Raw genomic sequence first — 25395 nt, 5'->3', positions numbered from 1 at the left:
CCCAGGAAACTAGCATAGTTGTTCAGAAAGTACTGAAAGCTTCTGGGTTTTTGATAGCAGAAGATAAATGCAATTGGACACCTAGCCAAAATGTGGTATGGTTGGGTTTGGTATGGCAATTTGACAAAGGCATGGTTTCAGTCACGGAAAGGCGACTTTCAAATTGTTAGATACTTTAAATAGAATTATACACAAAATAGGGAAAGGAGAAAAACACGTTTCGGCAAGGTTTCTTGCTTCTATATATATATAATTGGTCAGATCATATCTATGCAAGGGGCAGTTGGTCCTGTAGTTAGACTACGTACAAGAAGTATGTACGAATGCATTTTGTATAAAGCAAGCTGGAATGCTAATGTTCTGTTGAACAGTAGATCTCTTGATGAGATAATTTTCTGGAAGGAAAATATAGAGAAAATGAATGGCAGAGAATTGCATATTGTTGAGCAATACTCGAGTGTAGTATACACAGATGCCTCGGGCATAGGTTATGGTGGCTATTTGGTAAAAGCCATAGACGAAGAGATTATGGGTAGTTGGAACGATGGAGAAAAATTGAAAAGTTCTACTTGGAGAGAGCTTGAGGCAGTTTATAGAGTACTGCAGTCTATATCTATGTCATTAAAAGGTCAAACAGTTAAGTGGCACACAGATAATCAGAACGTAGTAAACATAATAAAAAAGGGCAGCAAGAAATCTGATTTTCAAAATATTACAATTAAAATAGCAAACGTATGTGAACCAAATAGCATTAAGATCGTACCAGAGTGGGTACCTAGACAAGGGAACGTTAAAGCAGATAAAATTAGCAAAACTATTGATTGCGATGATTGGGAGATAGACGATATTACATTTGAATATCTTAATCAGAATTGGGGTCCACATACCGTAGATAGGTTTGCCACTGATTACAATGCAAAATGTAGCATATTCAACACTAAACACTGGTGTCCAGGTACACTGGATATCGATGCTTTCAATAGACAGTGGGGTAAAGAAAATACCTGGATTGTGCCACCACCTTCAGACATATCCCGATGTATACACAAAATTATACAAGATAAAGCAGATAGCACTTTATTTGTTCCTTTATGGGTTTCAGCACCATATTGGCCACTTTTACACAAAGTCTATGGTAATGTTGTAGAATTCGAATCGTTCATTAAAGATAGTAAAATATTACCATCAACAGTTATCAAAAAAGGCCGAGGTAGAAATGGTATGTTCGGAAAATCAACAGATTTCTGTCAGGATGTTGGCTATGAAAATAAGGTTTTAATTTATTTCATTCTTTCCTACAGGTATCGGTCTGAAAAGCAGGGTGTTGCAGCAAATACAAGATGGAGGGATTCTTTCGGCTGATTTTGACGAATTGGGACGTAAGATGTCATCGTATTTACTGCAGTCCAGGAGTGACAATACTAACTATAAATATTTCTATGCTTATAAACGATGGGAGAGATTTATATTGAAACAAGGGGGACTATCTTTGCCAGCAAAGCCTATACATGCAGCTTTATATTTAACCAAACTGATAGACACAGGTTCATCTTATAGTGTAGTTCAGTCATTGTTTTACGGTAAAAAATGGGCACATACAGTTCAAGGTTTTTCAGATCCCACAGAAAATGCTTTTGTGACCAATTTACTGGAGTCATCTAAACGTCAACCACATAAACTAAAGTTAAAAAGGAACATATTGATTCTGAATCTATTATTAAACTTTGTACAAAATATAAAGACAGTGATGATATAGCTATTTTAAGGGATTTATGTATGATTGTTCTTAGTTTCTCTGGATTTCTTAGATTCAATGAGCTTAGTTCTTTTCGATGTAAAGACGTTCATTTCAAAACTAATTATTTAGAGATTGATATTGACAAAAGCAAAACTGATCAGTATAGATTAGGGGAAAAATTAGTTATTTCAAATGGTGAGTCTGCTGCTTGTCCTTATAATCTATTGTCCAAGTATTTCAGCATTTGTAAAATTGAGTCAAGTTCTGAGCAGTATTTATTTAAACCTATTTTTAGATCAGGCAAACGGTGTTCGCTAATTTACAAGAACAAAAAACTGAGTTATACCAGAGCTAGAGAGTGTATAGTAGCTAGACTCAAAGAAGTTTGTGGTGATATAAACATAGGTTTACATTCTTTAAGGGCGGGTGGAGCCACTGTCGCAGCTAATGCTGATGTTTACGAACGCTGCTGGAAACGGCACGGTCGATGGAAATCTGACACTGCCAAAGATGGGTACGTGGCAGACTCACTTGCGCATCGTTTAGAAGTTACTAAGAAGCTAGGTCTTTAGCATTTTCATTTTATTGTATATCATTTACACTTTTCCGCCCTTTCTTTGTTTTTCTAGTCTGCACGGCTAAATGCAATTTGTGTTTGTTATTATTGTAGTGTAGTTAAGACATGTATTTTCCCGAGTTTCGGAGTATAGCGGGAAAATGTTGTCTAAAAGGAACGTTTTATAAGAACGGTATATATTTTTGGCGGGTTTTGTTATGTGTAGTTGTACACGTGGTTACGTGGACCAATCATTTGGATTGTGGTGAAAGCGGGTTTTTAATTTTCATGTGTTTGAAAATCATTCTAGCCGCAGACGTTCAACACTAAACTTCAATATTTCATAATATTTGATATTGTATATTATTTTGCTGTTTTTTCTTGTGATGGAGTTTGGCATCAATGTCCCGAGGCGTGCCTTGCACTTGGTCCGAACACAAGTTTCCATATCAATTTTCTTTAGTAAAGTGTTTTGATGGTTTTTCCTGGGCGGCGAGGTTACGTTAAAGACGGATATATATACATACATACATACATACAAAGAGATATGGGCTCTTATTGATTCAGAGTAAACTTGTTTCAGATGTTTATTCTTTCTGTGTACCTCATTTGGAATGTATTTGTATTTCATACATGTCATGATTTATAATATAAAATATAAATTAAACGCCGGCTCTGTTAGTCTGCACGGCTAAATGCAATTTGTGTTTGTTATTATTGTAGTGTAGTTAAGACTGATAACAATGATGAAAATACTGAAAGTGGCGTAAGGCCTTGTCTAATCAATCAACCAATCAATCAATCAATAAATCAATTAATCAATAAATTAATCAACCCAATGCATGTGATACTTTTGAATTAATGAGCATAATGTATTTGTATATAGGGAGGTTTAAAGGCAGTGATGTGGACTGATGCATTCCAAATGTTTATTGTGTTTGCTGGGTTATTAACATTGATTATAAAAGCTACAGTTGAAGTAGGCGGTGTTAGTCTTGTATTTGAGAAAGCAGCTGAAGCTGGTAAACTGGAAATAATCAAGTAAGTCTTCCATCTCAATTATAACAATGGGGATTTAACAAATATAAGAGGTAGGTACTATTGCTATTTACGTCAAATATAAAAGCAAAAGGGAACGATGACAATATGAAGTACACTTCTCGTCATGCCTTAACTTTGCCTTAACAAGTTGACACAAGTCAGAGGGAAAGTTTAAAGTATCATACTCATACTCATGCGACAAGTGAAAATCAAGAAAACAGAAGTTGAAATTACAAAATAAAACATACAAAGAACAACAATAACAGTGTTGTTCCTTTGCTATATCTCATCCTGTGTAGATCGGGATTTTGTCATTATTTTTGTCACAGAATAGTGCGAAAACTCTCAGAAAGCTGTCATTTACGTTCGCCTTCGTGAGACATCCCTTATACAGTGAGACACTACGAGAGAAATGATTTCAACTGTTCGGATCCCTAATATGACTGTTAAACATACTACAAGTCTATTTTTGATCAATTTTTGTGTCTTAAAATGGCGCATACCTTAATAAAAATCATGTTTTGTCAATACGCATCACGTGAACAAGGAATCAAATGCAGATAGATATAAGATTATATAAAAGAAGAGATCAGTCACATATTGTTAAGAAAATGCACAAACAGTTGAGAGCAAATTTCCATCTCGTTGCCAAATCGAGAACAAGACTTTCTGCGTTATGGCGTCTCGGAAAGACAAACTGAAATCTTTGAAAAATAAATAAAAATCTGCAACGACGGCATAATTATGTAAATAACATAGAGTGCAAAACAGTTAAAAAAGCAAACGAAGAAATATCTGAAAATACTCTTTTTTGGTGATGTACAATTCACCGTTACGTTTCAGTGCAGTGCAGCATGCATCCAACCCAGTGGAAGGTTAAAAGGTCATCATCAGATAAATTAGATATCTTTGTTTTTGTTCTAGCACTTTATCTTATTTCAATAAGATTATAATTCAATAAATGGTGATCGAATATATACGAAAGCCGGATAGTATCAACAGATTTATTTTTTTCCCTCAATTTTGAAAAAAAAAAATTCTCGTAAAAACAAAATTTTATCTCGTTATAACGAAATAGTTTTCTCTCTCTAAAAATCTTTCTGAAGCCAAACAATTATATGACAGCACCATTTCGGCTCTAACAAAATTTAATGTACTGGCAACTCCACATTATTTATTTTTCATGGATAGTATTTACAAGCACTGAATTAAACTATTAGTATATTAAAAGGCTATTGAAAAGAACACTTTTTTGGAAATATCGCAAAACTTCAAAATATAGATAATACGTGTTGTGCCAATGATATCTTTAAAGAGTTTAATTTAAATATTGATAACTATTCAAATATCAATAAACCATTTGAAAAAGTAAAATATTCCATAAAAGCACAGTTAAGAAAAATTGTTACAGAACAATATGAGAAAAACTTTCATCATACTCTGACGAACCAAAATTATTTTTATATAGTAAACTTATTTACTGCATTTTCTCGTTATGTGGATATCTGTTGGCTACAGACATTATATAACGACAAAGCTTACACATTGTTAATGTTGCAGTTTCCCACCAAATAATGTTACACGTATTCTAAACGTATTTTTTTGCAAATACCAACACTAAAGCAAAAACATTGCTGTTCCTAGTCTTTGAAAATTGTGTGCTGAAATAAGCAAAATATCTAGATTGTAGAAAAAACTTCTAAATAGCAAATCTATTCGCATACGGTGTTCATTATTACCATGTGCAACTAAGGTAAAAAATAGTCAATCTAATCAAAACCGAGCTTTTGTCGCGTAAGTATATAGCTATTGTGATCACTCTTGTGATTTGGCTCAAATGTGATTTTCGCCCATTTATCTTGAGAAAACAATATGTTAGCAAAATTCTTGGATATGAAATTTGCTTTAGCAACCCCCCTTATATTTCTTATTATATTAATCAAGTCTTTTAAATGTATTTGTCAATAGAAATATAGTTTGATACCAATCCATATCAAATTTAGGATTTGACTGGAAATGAGATCTTATTGCCCATATACAATTACAATATAAGGACATACAAATGCTTCTGCATCACTTATGTTGGTGAAATAACAACAAATAACAACTACTGAATTAAAAACTGCAATAAAACACAAAAGATGTTTCCATGTATAAATGTCTAAGGAATAAGTAAAATCTACACCGCATGGCAAGTTGTTGGTGGCCCAAACGAAGTGCGATAGAATAAACTAGAAATATGCGAGTTTTGTATCCGGTTCGAGTACAGCGAGGGCAGAAAACAAATGAACAAATTTGGTTCTTGAAAGCATTTTTTAATTAAAGTTATAAAAACAAGTTTCGAGAGTTTGCGACCCCCCTATATGTTTATATTTTCTGAGATGACCACCTCACTATTGTTCAAATTGACCAAATGACCCCCTCCTAAAATGCTCCGACCACCTCGGGTGATATTTAAAACTGCGCTGATGAATACATATTCTCTTTATATATCAATTTATCTCGTTAAAACGAGAAAACTATATCGTTGTAACGAGAAAACTATTTCGTTATAACGAGAATAAATTGTTTGTTTTTATGAGATTTTTTTTTATCTCGTTATAATGAGAAAATTATCTCGTTATAACGAGAAAACTATCTCGTGATAACGAGATAAAATTGTGTTTTTACGAGAAAAAGTTATTTATCTCGTTATAACGAGAAAACTATCTCGTTAAACGAGAAAACTATTTCGTTATAACGAGATATAATTTGGTTTTTAAGAGAATTTTTTTTTCAAAAATGAGAAAAAAAATAAATCTATTGATACTATCCGGTACGGAAGCCGATAAGGGCCATTCAAAAAAAAAAATTATGTCGTAATTACGACATAGCATGTCGTAATTTCGACATAACATGTCGTTTTAACGACATAGCTATGTCGTAATTTCGACATGACATGTCGTAATTTCGACATAACATGTCGTAATTTCGACATAACATGTCGTAATCACGACATCACTATGTCGTTTTAACGACATAGCTTTGTCGTAATAACGACATCGCTATGTATATAAGAGAATATGTGTTATGATTGCCAAGAGACTAAATGACACAGAAATTAGCAACTATATGTTATCATAATGCCCCCAATAATTAGAAAAGCCCCCGCATAGTGAGCTATAAAAGAGGGACGAAATATACCAGAGGGAGAGGCCCCGAAATGCTGTGTGGCAGACAGTGTTAACATTATTTAATTATTAGCTCCCTTGGTAAAACTCCAAATTTCATATTTAAAGTATTTCATTGTTGATTAATTTATATGATGCTTAATAAGTTTATATTTATTAATTGCATATCTTTTGCTATTTGAATTCATTGGTTAAAGATATTTATTCATATTGTAAAGTTCAATATTTGTATCGTTGCAAAATCTTTGGTCACCTTCTTTGGTTACCTTCTATGAGAAATTTATATAATTTATAGATACTATTAAGGTCTTCAATACCGACTGTGGCAGGGATGTAGATTTAATTAACATTCTTATATCATTTGCATATCTATAAATACTTGAATTGGATTGGTCACTTAGATTTTTTCTCTTAGTTTACACTTCGATAAACCATGTTTCCGAAACTACTTTCGTAATCTATTCATGCGCGATACACATTTTCAGCAAATTGAGATTATACAACAATTGCATAACAGTTGTTTCTATTATAATGCATACATAACAAAATTAAAGAAATAAAATAAATGCACAAAAGCTGCGATAATATAAAAAATAAGATTTAAATAAAATTCTGCGAAATTTCATGACGGATTTGGCGAATTTACGTCATGGCAAAACACGACGTCATACGAATGAAAATGTTCAAGGGAAAGACTATTTCGTTACGTGTACGCTTCAAATTCGGATAATATTTAATTAAAATGAAGTTTTTTTGAGGTAGGTGCTATTTCATTTTAGATTCTGTTGCATTTGTCGGACATTTATTGTTTTTAGAAAGTCAAGATGGCGGCGTACTCCTTAGTAACGACATGCCATTGTGCTTTTGATGGAAAATATAGCAGCCATCAAACAAATAATGTAAATTAATAATCGCGTATGTTTGGCTGAAGAATTATAAGGATTAAACACATTTTTTCAAGAGGTTATTGATGGGTAAACCGGGTGTCTTACTCACAAACTTGACATAAAAGTCCTGGACTTTTTTTCAGTTTGTGAGTTAATCGCCCCGGTTTACACATCAATAACCTCTTGAAAAAATGTGTTTAATCCTATAATAAACCTTCTACTTGTTCGAACAAATTTGTGTGGAATTTTATGAGGACTGACATACAGTCCTACTATAAACAAGCGCTAACTACATGCCTTCGTGTAATAAGGGTGAATTGAAATATTGATTGCTCTCTTTCTACTTTCAACGTTGGACACGATGTTCCTACAACCTCTAGGATTTAAAACAGAATCTTCGATATTTCATCCACAACATAACAAAATAAAAATGTTAGAAAACACGAACCAATATTAAAACAAATTCAATATATGTTTCAAATTATGTTTTTACAGCTCTTGATCATATACTAAGTAATATCTAGTATATTTGATGATTAGATTAGCAAAGCTAAATGTATGTGAAAAAAAACCGGATGTCCAACGTTACATTTATGGAAAAACTGTTTCAAATCTTATGTATAGTGATCCTATTTCTTATTCTCTGATCTTCTTGATACTTGACAGGAACAACGACAGGTGTCGGTTCTTTGTGGCGTTAAAGCCGTTATTTTTGCCAAATTTTATTTGACTCGTATAGGCTTCATATTAAGCGGGAATAAGAAAAATGTCCAACGACGTTTTTCGTCATCTCAACGACTGAAAGTGAATTTTGTAAGTAGCAGAAAATGAATAAAAAGAGTAAGACAATAATAATATCTAACAAAAGTACAAATATTTGCCTCATTGTTCGTGAGTTCAAATATTGCTGATTCAATAAAATCTTCTCTAGTACACAGTCGTTTTTCAAACGGTAGCCATTTTGTCCAAGTTGATATTTCATTTTTCAAAGCAGTTAACGCGTATTTTTTATAATTAATCAAAACAAAAGTTAGATACACGAAGAGTAAAAAATGCCAAGATTCTTTTCTTATTAACTACATGTGTGGGTCTTAAAGGATTAAATGCTTCCACACATTACAAAACAGTAGCCAATTTGTCCAAACGTCGAAAGTTCGAAAGACGCTAATTTCCGTCGTTACATGTGCTAAAGTTTCAATTAAATGTTCATGATAATTAAAACAAATCGTGTTATGAAATTTGGAAAAACAGGTTGATGATTGCTGCCGAAAAAAAAAGAATAGCGCATGTTGCTGTAGACTCCACCCGGGGACATAGGTTCGACACAGGTTAAATTTTGCAATTTTTATTAATCGTTTATATCTTTTAACGATTTATTTAAAAGAAAGGGGAAATGGGGAAAAACATCTCATTACATGAACTTCGTCCACTTTTGCAAATACAAATTTTAGACACCAAGACAGTCCTCTAAATGTAAAATTCGAATTGAAATTTATATTGTGGAAGTACTCCAAAGATCATTTAAAGTCGTCACTTCAGTAAGGTGCAATCACCAATATTAAGGTAGATGGGGTGTCTAAATTATAATCCATAGAATCTTTTAATAATTTGCCAAAATGTAGTTCATATCCTGCTTGTTTAAAAACATTAATAAAAAGAATGGGTCACCGGACTTATTTTCACGCTACAGGTTGTTCAAAATTGTAAAGATTTTGTATAGATTATGCATGGAAAACCCATTTTTCCGCCATAAAACGCAAACCACACCATAGAATTTTGAGATAAAATATGAGAAGATAGCTTCAATATTATGCTTTCAGATAAGAAAAAGAAAAAATGGGGTCACCGGACTCGTTTTCTTGCTACATGTAAAAATGGGTAAATTCCTAACACATTCTATAGTAAATGTAACACTATCTGGATTATCTGCCCTTGCATTTGAGTTGCTTCCCCTTATTTGACAAAGTTGGAAAAAAATTAATCAAACAACAGAATTCTTATTTTTGTAAAATACAATCATAAATATGATCAAACATGGCATTTTCTATATTAAAATGAAAATTCTTACACATGAATTACCTACTATTATAAAAATTTGCACATTTCATCAAAGATCTAGACCTTGTTTTCTAGTATTTCAAAATCCAAGATGGAGGAAGACACCCTATCTACCTTAAAAGACTTATACCAGTTCACGGAGTGTTTTACTTCGCGATTTGTCCTGCTATTCATGTTATAACTGTCGTGATGAAATAAATTCCTGTACTAGCGAAGCCGGAACTTTTCGTCAATATAAACTTGTGCATGAAATGGAGGTACTAGTAATTGAAAGACAAATCCCAAACAGCAACGAAAACCGTTTCATCGAATTTTAAAAACCCGGGATTATTTAAGCCGTTTTCGCGGACGATCCAGGAGTAGATTACTATATTTTAAAATGTATATCAGAAATTAAACACTATAGATGACTTGCGGAAATAATTCTCAAGCCAAGGTTCAAGTAATTGAAGGTGTGTATTTCGACAACTTATGTACCAGGGAAAATACAATTCTATTCAAATTTAACCAAGGGTAAAAATGTTCGATTTACTTGCAGAGTGTCAGATATATTTGTATTGGGGTTGAGTTAAGATGTAGAAATTTTACAATGACAGATGATATGCACCTTGAAAGTTAAACATCATATGATAAAAGTTTCTTAAATCTAAAAAAAATTATCTTTTTTATGGAAAACTGTTCCACATCTTCCTATATCTACTTCCGTCCCATCTTTCTTTCCCACATTACTTGCGACAGTAATGCATTTTTAGTTGAAATAACTTAAAGGGTAAACATTATTAAATAGATTTCCACAACTTGAGGTAATTTATGATAAAATGACATCACAAAACAAACAGAACCAGAATCAGAAATTTTAAAAATTTTGTAATATAATGAATAAATCAACCAACATATAAAAAAACGAATAAAACTTGCAAAAATTAATCAATAACCCTCTTCGACGCCGCTTTTTATGTATAACGTCGTGTTTTAGGAACAGCGTGCAGAGCAATCGATACGTCCCTCATAACATCAAACAATGGAGTTGCGCGCTTCTTCAAAAGGTGATGGTTTTGCTTGCTTTGATAGAACTTTAGGTCACATAGTCCACGGTCGGTTTCTTATTACTTTCAATGAGGATCTATAAAATATATAAGTTTCTCACAGAAGGTAACCAAAGAAGGTGACCAAAGATTTTGCGACGATACAAATGTTAAACTTTACAATATAAATAAATATCTTTAATCAATGAATTCAAATAGCAAAAGCTATGCAATTAACAGATATATACTTATTCAGCTTCATATAAATTATTTAACAATGAAATACATTAAATATGAAATTTGGAGTTTTACCAAGGGAGCTAATAATTAATCAATAACACTGTCTGCCACACAGCATTTCGGGGGCTCTCCCTCTGGTATCTTTCGTCCCTCTTTTATAGCTGATTATGCGGGGGCTTTTCTAGTTATTGGGGGCATTAGGATAGGACCTATAGTTGTTAATTTCTGTGTCATTTAGTGTCTTGGCAATCATAATACATATTCTTTAATATATATAGTGATGTCGTTTTTACGACATAGCTATGTCGTTATTACGACATGTTATGTCGAAATTACGACATAGCGATGTCGTTGTAACGACATATTATGTCGAAATTACGACATAGCGATGTCGTTTTAACGACATGTTATGTCGAAATTACGACATGCTATGTCGTAATTACGACATAATTTTTTTTTTTGAAAGGCCCTTATCGGCTTCCGTAATCCGGCTTTCGTAAATACATAATTTGGACCTATTAAAACAATTTTACCTGATGCATATTTTGTAGCTTTGATCCTAATCCATTGGTTCGACATACTTTTTGGACACTCGTTATTGGTGGATTTATGACGTCAATGACCATATATGGAGGCAATCAAGCAATGGTTCAGAGATACATCAGTATGAAAAACGTGAAAGGAGCACAGACGTATGTAACATATCTAAAACACCAGTAGAAAACAATGGGCACGAGAAACGGGGACAAATAACATGTCAACAGGCACTGATACAAGATTAAAAAGTACAACACAAAGACAAAAAACAAATGGACATCTATCAGGAGTTAAAAAAAAGATAGAAACTTGCAAGAAACAAGTTTACCGGAAAGGTAGACATATACTGTGCTTTTTATGGCACCTGTCACATTGTTTGTGGGTACATGTAGGCTAAAGACGAAGTAAATTGTGTCAATTCTGATCAGAAGATGTTCTGTCTCATTTGTGTCATACAATCAATCTACTTGATCAAAATTTCGACCACAGAGAAAGATTAAAAAATAACAAAGATTTAATACAACTAGTTTTCTGTTGTTAAAATCTACTTTAACCATTAATTATTAGATCCGATTCTTTGCAAGGAACGAGTAATTGTAAAGCCTTCTATAACGTTTTGTCTGTTCTTTCAAAGCCATGAATACCAGCGCTGTTAATTTAAAGATGTTCATGACTATAACGAAATGAGTAACTGTACATGAGACAAAATCCTAGCCTATACAGGGAAAGACATATGTGAAAAAATGTGTATCATGAATGGATTGATATGTGAAAAGTCGACATTTTTTTTTGTTTTCAGGGCATTATATCTACAGATGCCAGCTAGTATCATATTTACATTACTGTTGGTATTCACTGGCCTCGTTCTGAATGCAAAGTATGGCGACAAAAATCCAGTACCATGTACTATAGAGAAACGTGATCAGGTACATTATACTATAAGACACATTCAGCATCGTGTAGAAACAGTCATAATTTTGTGATTGCAGCCCAGGGAAATGATGTAGACATAACATGCTGACGATGTAGACTAAAACATAAAATGCTGACGATGTAGACATAAAATGCTGGAATCTATTTGATTTGTTTCTTCTGCACGGCATGTTTCATTAAACAATAGTCATAGTTCTTGACAATGCAAATGTAGTTTGAAAATCGAAATAGCACGACTAACGCGAAGTACAAAACGCAGAAAAATGTCTGTTTCTACTAAAAGTCTTTTAAAGGCTGGAAAAGTATTAGTTAGCTAATATATGTACACACAAATTAAATGTTTGATATAAAATAAATTCGGTTATTAAACAAATTGTAACTTCAAGTATTGCCTGAACTTTCAGACAAGCTACGTGGAAAGACAAGTGTAGAATACCGATAGGTGTGATGAAAACCATAATCCATTAAATGCACTTACCGATGAAAGTTACTCAACTATGTCCGCCGACGCCACATTGATGTATTTTCAAACAATTGATCTTAGCACGTTTGAAGAGACATGAGACCAAATATACATCAATAGCATCTACATCAATACTAAACAACACCTTAGGGGTATTAAAAAGAATAAACCAAAGAAAGAAAACCCAAAACAGGCTAGTGCGTCGCTTTGTACAAACAGATAGTGAGCATAGGCAGTAGAATACTTAATTCATAATCCGAGGGAATGTTCAAGAGATCAGGCCAAATCGAAAATACATTAATCGAAACAAATGGAAGACAAGTGTAGCATACCGATAGGAGAGATCAAAATCATAATCCATTAATATGGCAAAACAAGTGTAACCAAAGAAATAAAGCACGGAAGAAATGTTTAAACGAAAATCGATAATCAGAAGAAAAAATGAAAGATGATAATAATGAAATGAAATAAAAAAAACTCGCAGTTGGAACCCCACTAAACCGAAAGTTGACTCAGACGTTTGAGAAGGGTACGCATTTCCTGTACCGTCGACAGTACAATAAAGTGAAACGTTTTGGGTTTGTTGAATTAAGAAAACTGTCGTCAAGAAAAAAAGAACGGCAGATAAAATAAATAATAATCATATCATTTATATCCCTAGCTAATACCATACCTTGTGATGGATGTATTGGGTGATACACCTGGTGTACCTGGTTTGTTTGTTGCATGTATATTTAGTGCCTCACTAAGGTTTGTTTTAATTTTACAACTATTGAATAAAGATACTTGTTCTTGCGTTCTATTTGTTTACATTTTTTAGTGTTGTGTTTAATTCATAGTAAGTGTTGTGCTTTGCAAATTGTTTCACAAGTTTGCTTCATTTGTCTCACCTTTTCGTGTGGTATGAGTTTTACTCATTGTTAAGTACTGTACTGTGACATATTTTTGTAAGTTATTTTGGCGATTGCTTTTTGTATGTTGGTTGTTTTCCTAATTAAGGTGACTCGAGGGCATTACATTTATATTATAGGATGAAAAATTTTGTCCTGCATTTTTTTTTAGCTGTAATCTCTGTCCTGCCTTTTTATTTTTCACTCTGTTCGGTCCTGCCTTTTTTTTTTTAGTTTATCCAGACTTTTTTTACCTAAATTAATTGTCGTCCTGACCTTTTTTTTTGCAAGTGTCTCATCCTGCCTTTTTTTTAACTCAAAACTCCTGTCCTGCCTATTTTTTTCAAATTTCATCCTAGCCCCCCCCCCCATAAAAATCAAATGGTAGCTCCCTAAGAGGGAATAATTTGAAGTCTATTATTGATTTTGTTCATACGTTGCATGATTATTGTTTATATAAACAATATAAAAAGTATTGGTCACCGCTAAAGCAAAAGAAATATTTTGAAAATGTTAATTTTACTAGTGATATTTATATTAAACATGTTTATTAAATTATCTCCCTTGCATACATTCTGTTTTCCTGTAAACTCATGACCAGACTTTCAGCTTTCCTTTTCTTTGTGTTATAATTAATGAATTTTTTAAGAGGAATTAAGAACTATAAATTTTATATAATAAACCCTCTGCTACACGAGTGGCACCCGTCGTGACGCCTATAATATAAAATTTAAAGTTCTTTTAATCCCATATTTTTTTAATTACGTGGCTACTTTCTTGAAATTGGATAATTATTTTTGCTAACTTGATAAGTGTATAAAACCTGAATCAATTATTTCTTTTTTATATCTTCAGAAAAAATACCCTCGAGCCACCTTAATCATGGGGAAGAATCGTTAAGAACAGAGACTGGTAAAACGCGTTCAAAATAACTAAATCCCTGCCAAATTCTGGAACGGCCGTCAATGTCTGACTAAATCCCTGCAACGGCCGTTAATTTCATCCCCCTTTTTTCACTGAAAATTGGTTATATCTTTTTTGTAACTGAACCTTTCAAAAAAATGAAGTGACCATTCTATGACAAATAATATACACAATTCAAAATATTAAACAAGGCACTAATTAATTGTTCACGCGTTTTGTGAAGCCTGTTTCAATAGTTCAAGGAATGTAAACATACACTCAGGTAAATTGTTAACATGTATTAAAACGATCATAACCTGTCACACAAAGATTCAATAAATGTACATTTAATTATTTAAAATGTGTATACCACTGGTCATATAATTGCCATTTCACTTTTTTGAAAGATTCAGTTACAAAAAAGATATACCTTATTTTCAGTTGAAAAAAGGGGTGAAATTAACGGCCGTCGCAGGAATTAAGTCATTTTGAACGCGTTTTACCCGTCTCTGTTCTTAACGATCCCCCCCGGTGTTAATGAAATTTATCCAATATCTAATTTGACTCTTATCAAGTCATTGTGACGAAAACAAGATTAAGAAGACAAGTGTAGTATACCGATAGGAGTTATCAAAATCAAGGCAAAGCAATGTAATTAAAGAAATAACAATTAAATAAAATATAGAGCTTAAGCACGGACACGAACTCCTTAGAAATCAAAAATAATGATGAGTTGCCCCTTGTTGGGGTTTTAAGTCCCACATTTATACCATATCTCCATTTAGTGTATTGTTATCCGTCTTATCAATTTGATATTTTATATAAATGTATAATAATGTCATTTCTTTTAGTACAGTTTCATCTGGTGTAAATGCCCTCGCATTGGTCTTCATGACAGACATATTCAAACCATTGTACAGAAAAATTACCCAGCATGACCTGAACGAAATAAGAGCAACAATTTATTCCAAAATAATGGCATTAGTATATGGATTACTCACAATAGCTCTTGCCTTCTTGTCTCAGTATTTCGGCAGCCTTATTTTACAGATAGCCATCAGTATATTTGGTATGGTTGGAGGACCCTTACTTTCACTATTTGTATTAGCTCTGTTCTTTCCATGTGTAAACTCTTTGGTAGGTTCATACACACCAAATTGTGTTCAATATTGATATCTTAAATGTATTCCACATATATGTGATACTTGTTTTTTTATTATAAATATACATATCCAGGCACATATAGCCTTAGAAGTCTATATTTTGGTAAATACGATCGTACAGACAGTGTCTGTTGCAATTTAGTGTCGATTCGTATTTAATACATACCGCCTTTTTCAACAGAGACACGAATTAAATAGAAAGATAAAACAAATAAAAGTTACTTTATATGTAGAATCATTTATGATTTTTTTTTTCAAATTACAAGGAGGAGTTAACAACTGATATAACTTCACCACCACCTTTTATTTGAGTTCTCATACATGGACATGACGTTCTTTTTCAGCTAAGTAATGTATATTTGTATGTCGGTCAAAGGGTCCATTTTATGACCTTGATGTCAATCTGTGAATAAAGTTGATAGACGATGTGAATTGTCACAACGTTCCTATTTTCTAACGTAAATTATCCTTAAAGTTCGAATATAGCTAAAATATAAGCAACGACAACTCGCGCCAACACAATTTTTGTTATACATTATTTATTCCGTTCAACACGCTGTATATCGCTTCCCGTTTACCTATAACACATTTGTGCCTCATGCCATCTTAGGTGACGTCATAAGTATATCTTATTTTGTTTGCAGGGAGCTGTCATTGGTTTGATATGCAGTTTAACATTCACTTTCTGGCTAGCTATTGGTACAATTGTCAGCAAACCCAGTTCTCCACCAGCTATGTGTCCATTTAATACAACAAACAATTACATAACAACCGACATCGCTACTCTGACAAGTACACCATTATATAATACAACAATTAATACAGTAAATGCAGGGTTGACAAACAAGTAAGTAGAATTGAACCTATAATACTTCATTGTTTATCTCATTAAATGTTGATTAATGATTGTAGACTTGTTAATGTCCTGATACACTAAATTCACTGCGTTTTCAGATAGTACATAATGATCTCAAATTAACCATCGATTTTAGTATTTTTCAATTAGCAATGACCGAATTGAGAAACATAACGTGATTTGAAGATATGGAAACTAGAAAGTGCCGAACTCGTAGTAAAATGTATTGCTGTAGATAGTGTTTTCTATAAATTTATGTCTCTTTAGTGTTTTCTATAATTTATGTCTCTTGAGTGTTTTCTATAATTTATGCCTCTTGGGTGTTTTCTATAATTTATGTCTCTTTAGTGTTTTCTATAACGTATGTCTCTTTAGTGTTTACTATAATTTATGTCTCTTGAGTGTTTTCTATAATTTATGTATCTTTAGTGTTTTCTATAATTTATGTCTCTTTAGTGTTTTTCTATAATTTATGTCTCTTGAGTGTTTTCTATAATTTATGTCTCTTCAGTGTTTTCTATAATTTATGTTTTCTATAATTTATGTCTCTTTAGTGTTTTTCTATAATATATGTCTCTTGAGTGTTTTCTATAAAAGAGGGACGAAAGATACCAAAGGGACAGTCAAACTCATAAATCTAAAAGAAACTGACAACGCCATGGCTAAAAATGAAAAAGACAAACAGAAAAACAATAGTACACACGACACAACATGGAAAACTAATAAACAACACGAACCCCACCAAAAACTAGGGGTGATCCCAGGTGCTCCGGAAGGGTAAGCAGATCCTGCTCCACATGTGGTACCCGCCGTGTTGCTTATGTGATTACAAATCCGTTAAATAGTCTAATTCGGTAGGTTACATTCATGAAAGGGAAGGGGATTGTAGTTACGACGTAAGGAACATATCCGATATCATTTGTGAAACGGTTATTCCATAACGGTCAACCAACTCGTGATGGCGTCCGAAAAATTTACGAAGGGATGATTTCAACTTTACCATTTGGAACTCTTGGTTTAATAGCTTCCTTGTGAGCAGTAACCCTCTATCAAGAAAATCATGATAGGAAATGCAAGCACGGGAATATCGTATCAATTGGGAGATATATACCCCGTATGCAGGTGCTGCTGGAATGTTGCTACTTAGACATGGAAAGTTCACAATTGGAAAGCTGAAATCATCTCTTTTGTCGTAAAGTTTTGTTTTCAACCGACCCTCGTTGTCAATTTCTAGATGTAAGTCAAGATATGAAGCCGACTTAACTGTATCTGTAGTATCCTTTATCTCCAATTCGATGGGATAGATGCGTTCCACATAGTCACCAAATTTTGAATTGTTTAGTGAAAGAACGTCATCTATATAACGGAAAGTAAAGTTAAAGGATATTGCTAACTTCTTATCTTTCTTCCTAAGAAGTTCCTGCATGAAGTCAGCCTCATAATAATAAAGAAACAAGTCGGCAACTTGAGGGGCACAATTTGTTCCCATTGGGATGCCGACAGTCTGTTGAAAAACACGTCCTCCGAACGTTACTAATATGTTGTCAATCAAGAAATCAAGCATCTTGATAATATCGGTTTCAGAGAATTTTTTGTTTGAATCAGAGTGAGTCTTTACAAAGTATGATTTATCCCTCCCTAAGACAAGATACTAGTATCTACGTTGGCCATTCTTTTTTATGAAGCAAAGTAATACCAACTCTTTCAATTTGTCTTTTAGTTTGGAATGTGGAATACTTGTGTAAAGAGTAGAAAAGTCAAATGTTTTAATACTGTTACAAGATGAAAGAGAGTTAGATTGTATGTAATCTAAAAGATCTTTGGAATTTTTAAGTATCCACATCTGATTCACGCCACCTCTAGAATAGGCAGTTTCACAATAACTTTGAAGCTCGTCTTTGATTGCTGATAAAATAGATGTTAATAATTTAGAAAGAGGTTTCGTGGAGCACTTGGAAGACCCAGCAATATACCGTTGTTTGTAAGGACACTTATGTAGTTTAGGCATCCAATACAGTGATGGAAGATCCAGTTCTTCATCTTTGGTTGAAATACCAAAGGAACAAATAACAGACCTATGATTATCCAGGATTTCCTCTTTGGTAAGTGTCGTGAGGGTATATGTTGAGTTTCCAAGTGAATTGTCTATACCTAATTCGTTTATCAAGCAATTAATGTAGTGACTTTTACAGACAAAAACGATGTTATTTGGGGCTTTGTCTGCGGGGACAATAACATATTTATCATGGAGGTCGGATAAGTGTTAAGCAACATTTGGGTCTTTAAAGATTGACGTAGCATGGGCATTGATGGACCCATTCAGTTTCTTGATTCTGATTTGTATTAACGACCTAACTGCCTTAATCCATTTGGATAGAGTGTCTACATCTTCCTTTTCACGTTTAGCCCATTGTCTGGCATAATTCTCGACTGAGTCCATCAAAATTTTAAAGTTGTATTTCCAATTGATGGATTTAGGCTCACGATATTTCGGACCTTTCGATAACACATTTCGTAGAGAAGTGTTATTAACAATGTTAAGGTCACCGGTAATAACGTGGCCAGCAGGATTATATGTGAATTGGGAACTAGCACAAGTGCAATCAGGAGGTTTAGACTTGAAGTCGTCAATATCGAGATTCTGCAAAACGCGTTTGTAATTGAAAATTTTAGTTGCAATAGGTTTGGTATAGGTATAAGAAATTATTGGTACAGACTAGTCTTTGAAATAAGGAGGTATTTTCGATTAAACTAATTTATGATGAAGGATATTGCCTAGGTTGACGCCATCGAGACCTTTGTTGGCAAAGGAAAGATTTAGAAAAGATCTTTTCTCTTTTTCATCTTTTCAAGGGCGAACTGGCTTGAAAAGTCTGTGACTTGCAATATCCGAAATTATAGCTTGAAGTTTGTATTGGTTTGAATGAGGGTTTGTAACAGTGGATTCCAAACATAAATTGAACAGAGAATGAAGTTTTGAAAGGGGTAATGAATAAAGTTTCGTGCGAATGTGATGAATACCTAACGGCTTTTGTATGAATGGCAGCAAGTCATTAATAGAGACATCATGCAGAGAAGGTGATGTATAATGACGATGACCATGACTGCGTCTACGTCGAGGAGTCGAGTTAAAAATATTCATCACATTAACCGAGTTACACGAAGGACTAGATAGAATACCTATACCATCAATTTTGTCATTGCAGCCATACGGTGTTGCAGTTCCCAATTGTCTAATCCAGTAGTCTTCTTTTTGTCTACGGAGAGTCGTTGAAAGATTAGGATTGTTAGAGCTATGGTATATCTTTTCGATAATGCGAACTGTCATAGAAACGATGGAATGATCGGGCTGATTGAAATGCTGGTATAGAATGTCGTTAGCATTGAGGTTAATGTCTGATCTATGACCGCACATACGTTTGTTTAGCCTTCCTTTCGTTTCACCGACGTATACCAATCCGCAAAGGTTGCACTCTAATCCGTAGACGACATTTATCGATTTACAATTCAGATCATCGTAACTTCTGGTAAAATATGACTTCTTGGTCAAATTGCTAGTGAATTCAGCATCTGTAATTAAAATAACACAAGTTTTGCAGCCTTTGGAAAAAACAAATTGACCATGACTGGGTCTACGTCGAGTTCGTGCCGTTTAATTTATGTCTTTTTCTAATAATTTATGTCTCTTTACTACAGATAAAATCAAAATATTTTGAAAATCCAAAACCCAATGAATTAGAAGATCTGATAGAGACCGAAAAACTAAAAAGGGTCTAGACATGCAGTAATGCCAAAATCAGTTAAGGACAGAGCTTTGTAAGAGGAAAATACTCCATAATTTCTGAACTATAATTACTTATTTTTATATTGGTAATTAAAAAGAAGTCTGTTCATTGGGTCAGCACCAAATTATACAGTTACAAATAAATACGACTAAACGTGTTTAATGCGTATCCTTTTTTTTCATTCTGAAAGTACCAAGTGACGGTATTTGCCTAGTTTGAATTTTGTCGCAGGTTGGATAATTATATTTGCAGTTGTTTGCATTTTTGGGGAATATTGGTAAAGTTCATTGACTGAATTGCGACTGTATACTCTTCCGGTTGTTTTGCTTTTCATTACATTTATTTCACAAAGACAAGTGTAGCATAACGATAGGAGGGATCAAAATCATAATCCATTAATAGATCAAAACAGGTGTAACCAAAGAAATAACCAAACAAAACATAGAACTAAAGCACGGACGGCACGAACTCCATACAAAAAAGGAGTAGGATCAGGTGTTCCGAAGAGTGAGTATCCGCTGCCACACATGTGTCACCCGTCGTGACGTCTAAATTCTCAAGGTCGGTATTAAGAACAATCGGGGTACAAAGTCAATTTTTATACCTTTTCACATTTAAATAAAATATAAATCTTTTTTTCATTCAGAACAGGTCTGGAGACATTTTATAGTATATCATATCTATGGTACAGTACTTTAGCTGTTTTAGTAGCTGTAGTTGTGGCGTTAGTCATCAGTTGTGCTACAGGTAAATGTATATAGACATACATTACATAATTGACTGGCTGGGATTGGAGTTTGTGGCTCCTACTATTGATTGTTTGGGGGTAGAAACTTGATAGTGTAATTTTTCCCGGGATAAAATTAAATGTGTTGTTGACAATTGAACGCAAGTGCTATTAGAATAAGTTAATAAATGTATGTGATTCGGTTTGTCCATGATATACAGTGGTGGGATTCCTAAATAACTCAGTCTCTCCAAACCCACAATTGAGAAATTTATTTTAACACAAAAAGGTCTCTGTCGTGCACAGCTAGGTTTGTTTTGGATATCTTGGTCTGTATAGTAATGTGACTTTCAACATTGCTTCAGATTATTCTATAAAGACAAGTGTAGCATACCGACAGGAGGGACCAAAATCATAATCTATTAATATGGTAATGCAAGTGCAACAAAAGAAACAAATTAACAAAACACAGAACTAAAGCACGGACGACACGAACTCCATCATACAAAACTGGGAATAGGATCAAGTGTTCCGGAAGAGTGAGCATCCTCTGCCACACATGTGTCACCCGTCATGACGTCCAAATTCTCAAAAGTCAGTATAAAGAACAATCGGGGTACGATGTCGCATTTGGTAAATAGAAATCTTTGCGGCCTATGGAACACGTCAGCAATGAGTTGGAAAACGGTAATTCTAATAGGGTCAACCAAATCATGGTGACGACCATAACATTTCTTGAGGGAAGTCTTCAACTTCGGCATTTCATATCCTTGATTTTACAGCATGTGTGTCGATGTTGAACTTCTGACTAGAAAATCCTGAAAATTAGAACAGGCTCTAGAATAACGTTTCAACTGCGATATGTATACTCCATAAGCAGAAGAAACTGGAATGTTACCGCAGAGAAAGGGGAAGTTCACAATTTGAAAATTAAAGTCATCCTGTTTGTCATAAATCTTGGACACAAGATTTCTGTTGTTGTCGATTTCGAGATTCAAATCTAAATATGACGCGGATATGTTAGTATCTGCGGTGTCCTTAATCTCCAGTTCTTTAGGATATTCACATATCTTTATAATCTAGCCATGTTGACCAGATATTAGTTGTCGAAATCGCAATGAGCATCCTGCGCAGCTCTATTATTTTCGGTACATTGAATTATAAATAGTTATACTAAGGTTTGGCACATTTATAATATACAATATAACCTACACAGGCAAATTTTGCTTACATGATTTTCACGTGAAAAATGTCATGTGAAATTCACGTAAATTGAGCTTATACATGAATTTCACGTGAAATATGTTGTTCAAAGATTGTTTTTAAATTGTTTATACAGTTACACTTTTGAAATCATTTCAAGGTAAACATATTTTTAAGCTAATATTTCACGTGAAATTTACATACAAAATATCATGTGAATTTCACGTGAAAAATTTCATGTGAATTTCACTTATAAGCTCATTTCACTTGAAATTCAAGTGATTTTTTCATGCAAATTAACGTGAATTTCACGTGAACAATGGTTTCATGATATAATTGCTGTTGCTCAATTGTATGTCATTTAAGTTATATACATGTGCGTAGAAATGATACTTATATAATTGACAAATGTCTTATAACATTTAATTCATTTAGCATTTTGATTTTCTATTTCTTAAACATATTTGAAGGAGGGTCCAGGAATAAACCTGTCGATAGAAGGTTATTGTCACCATTGTACCTTACACTTGCTTCCTTGGCAAAAACATACCAGCCAAATGAAATGGAGGTAAGCTTCTTTTGCTGTAGTTGTTGCAACGATGTTTGCTGCAAAACTGTCATTTTGTATCGTACATAACAAACGTATTTTGTAAAGATAAGTTTGCCATGTACGATAATGATTTGCGCAACTTATACAATATAACCCATATAACAAGTGTAACTAAAGAAATAACTTAACAAAATATAGAAGTAGAGCACGGACAGTACGATCTCCTTAAAAGTAGGAGCAGTTGCTCCGGTAGTGTAATCATAATCGGACCCACTAGTGGCACCCGTCGCGACATCCAAATTTTAAAAACCGGGGTACTATGTCACATACGAGATACACGAACCTTGCGATTTTGGGAGTCACGTTAGTGTTGAGCTGTGAAACGTTTCTTCCATAAAGGTCAATCAACTCATAAGGGTGACCATAAAATTTCATGAGGGAAGACTTCAATTAAGGTACCTCGTAACCTTGATTTGAGAGTTTGGGTCAAACTGGAACTTTGACCAAAACATCTTCATTATTAGAACAGGCTCTGTTATAACGTACCAGCTGCTGTATATATACTCCATAAGCAGGACAGACTGGAATGTTGCCACAGAGAAAGGGAAAGTTAACAATTTGGAAATCGAAATCATCGAATTATCATAATTTTTCAATAAAAGTACATCATCGATATGCCGAAATGTAATTTTGTAGGACAAAGCCATTGTCTTGTTTTTGTCTTTGACAAAGCTTTAGATAAAATGTACTTTTCAAGAATATAAATACAGATCGGCAAGAAGTGGGGCGTAATTTGCACCCATTGGAATATATGTTGAAAGAGACAGACTTATAAATGTATCGTAATATTTAGAGGTATGTTTAATGTTCATTCATAGGAGAACCTTTATATACCTCTGCTGGTGGACTATCAGTCCCCGAGAGTATCATCAGCTCATCAGTAGTCAGTGCTTCGGTACTGACATGACTAAACAAACTTTACTAAAATTGTCCGTTTATAAATTTTGAAATTATTATGAAACTAAGGTTTCAACTCCCTCAGGCAAAGTTGGCTTTAGATGAAGTTGGCCATTTATTTTAGGTATTTTTAACATATAGCTCTTGAACGATTTTCGGTACTTATACATCTTCGGATTTCAAATGTTTGGCTTTGAGCGTTCCTGATGAAGGTAAATCCAGAAAAGCGCTTCGGACGCAATAAATTATTAAACGTGTTGTTTTATATTTTTATAAATATTGTGCAACCATTCATAAGGTGATAGTAATAATGTGAAAGTGTACAGTAATTGTTTTACACGGGCAACGCTTTATAGTGATTTTAGTTTGGGTATATATCTGAACTGGCAACCGGGCGTAGACAGATAATCAAATCATTTTTTCTTCGAGATCCCATAAGGTCTACAATCAATAACTGATATCACTTCTTGTGTTTCTGCAGCGCTAAAATCTAAATACACCAGTATTTGAGATCCAAATAAAATCTGCTAAAACAGTTTTTGTTCCTCTGTTCAAATATCCATTATACATTATGACGTGTCATGTCACTGACGTTGACATGACCCATCATATGCACTGTATATCACAATTTGACTACATTTGCCATATATATATGATATGCATTTGTTTTATTGACAGATGACTGATAAGGAGTGTACTACTATGAACCATAATGAACATAATAGATATGGACAAGTGAAAGAAAATGGTATCTCAAATGTTGAAATGGAATTGAAAGTTTCTAAAGACTAAAAATATTACAATTAGTTCTATGTATCTAGATGTATTGATAGTCTATATTTATTGTTCCCATGCTGTGTGTTCTTTCTGGAAATTAAGACAAATACAATTCATTAGTTTTGTCTGTTTTGGCCAATTAAAATTAATTGATAGATTTTCATCCTCGCCCGCCCCGATTTTTTTTATTTTGCAAAATTTATGATTTCCGGATTTTGTTCATTTCCGTTACCGGTAACCGTCAATAATTTCGTTTCATTCGAACTTCCTGCTTATAAAATTTCGGTTTTCATATTTCTTGTTTCGAGTACTTTAAAACGATTATGTTGACAAAATCTGCTGCTCAATGATGACAGTATCATCTACGGAGAATATAGAAAGATTACCAGAAGGGCATGAAATATTCGGGTTACGAGTATTAAATACGCTGTGTCCAACGCAAATCGCGGTATGTCACAAATTGGAAATTTCTTTCATCAGAAAATTGTGGATTTATTTAATAATACATTGACTTTGTGTAAGCAAATTTGGGCTGTAAATGATTTCCAAAGTGCAAGAATCGTGGAACAAATTGGTAGAAAATAAGAGTTAAAAAAGTCGGCAAACATACACATTTGTGTACTAGAACACCCTTACCTCTGATGGCTATTGTTTTTGTTTAAAAACACAAAATACCATTTAAAATGTAATTATATATGCGTCACTTCTTGCATAACTTGAGAATCTTAAAAGTGCCAACTTTACTATTCTGGCAACACTTGTTTGAGTGTTCATTTCATTCATAATACTTGTGCTGCATACCATTGCATTCGTATAAGTTTATGGGGACTACAAACCATCGCGTAGAGAGAAAAATAAATTTGGAGTTGGTAGTCAAATGAAAAGAGAATTTCTCCATGGTTTTACTGTTTGCTGAAAATATGTTTCTAAAGTAGC

General features: G+C 33.6%; 1 protein-coding gene across 1 annotated transcript in view; it reads left to right on the top strand.

Annotated features, from left to right (window-relative positions):
- LOC139513766 (sodium-dependent multivitamin transporter-like) overlaps nt 1-24516 on the top strand; it is a 42399-nt gene extending 17883 nt beyond the window's left edge. Inside the window, exons 5-13 of the mRNA XM_071302560.1 lie at nt 3181-3335; nt 11267-11407; nt 12052-12178; nt 13310-13398; nt 15293-15578; nt 16249-16451; nt 20892-20992; nt 22646-22743; nt 24361-24516. Of these exons, the coding sequence (XP_071158661.1) occupies nt 3181-3335; nt 11267-11407; nt 12052-12178; nt 13310-13398; nt 15293-15578; nt 16249-16451; nt 20892-20992; nt 22646-22743; nt 24361-24474 (1314 nt within the window). The 3' untranslated portion in view covers nt 24475-24516. The remainder of the gene's footprint in view (nt 1-3180; nt 3336-11266; nt 11408-12051; nt 12179-13309; nt 13399-15292; nt 15579-16248; nt 16452-20891; nt 20993-22645; nt 22744-24360) is intronic.
- Nucleotides 24517-25395: the final 879 nt, after the last annotated feature.

The sequence above is a fragment of the Mytilus edulis genome, chromosome 2 (genome assembly GCF_963676685.1).
Source record: "Mytilus edulis chromosome 2, xbMytEdul2.2, whole genome shotgun sequence".
In the NCBI taxonomy this organism is placed as follows: Eukaryota; Metazoa; Mollusca; class Bivalvia; order Mytilida; family Mytilidae; genus Mytilus; species Mytilus edulis.
The sequence above is the reverse complement of the archived record's forward strand: the minus strand, read 5'-3'. Positions and strand labels throughout refer to the sequence as shown.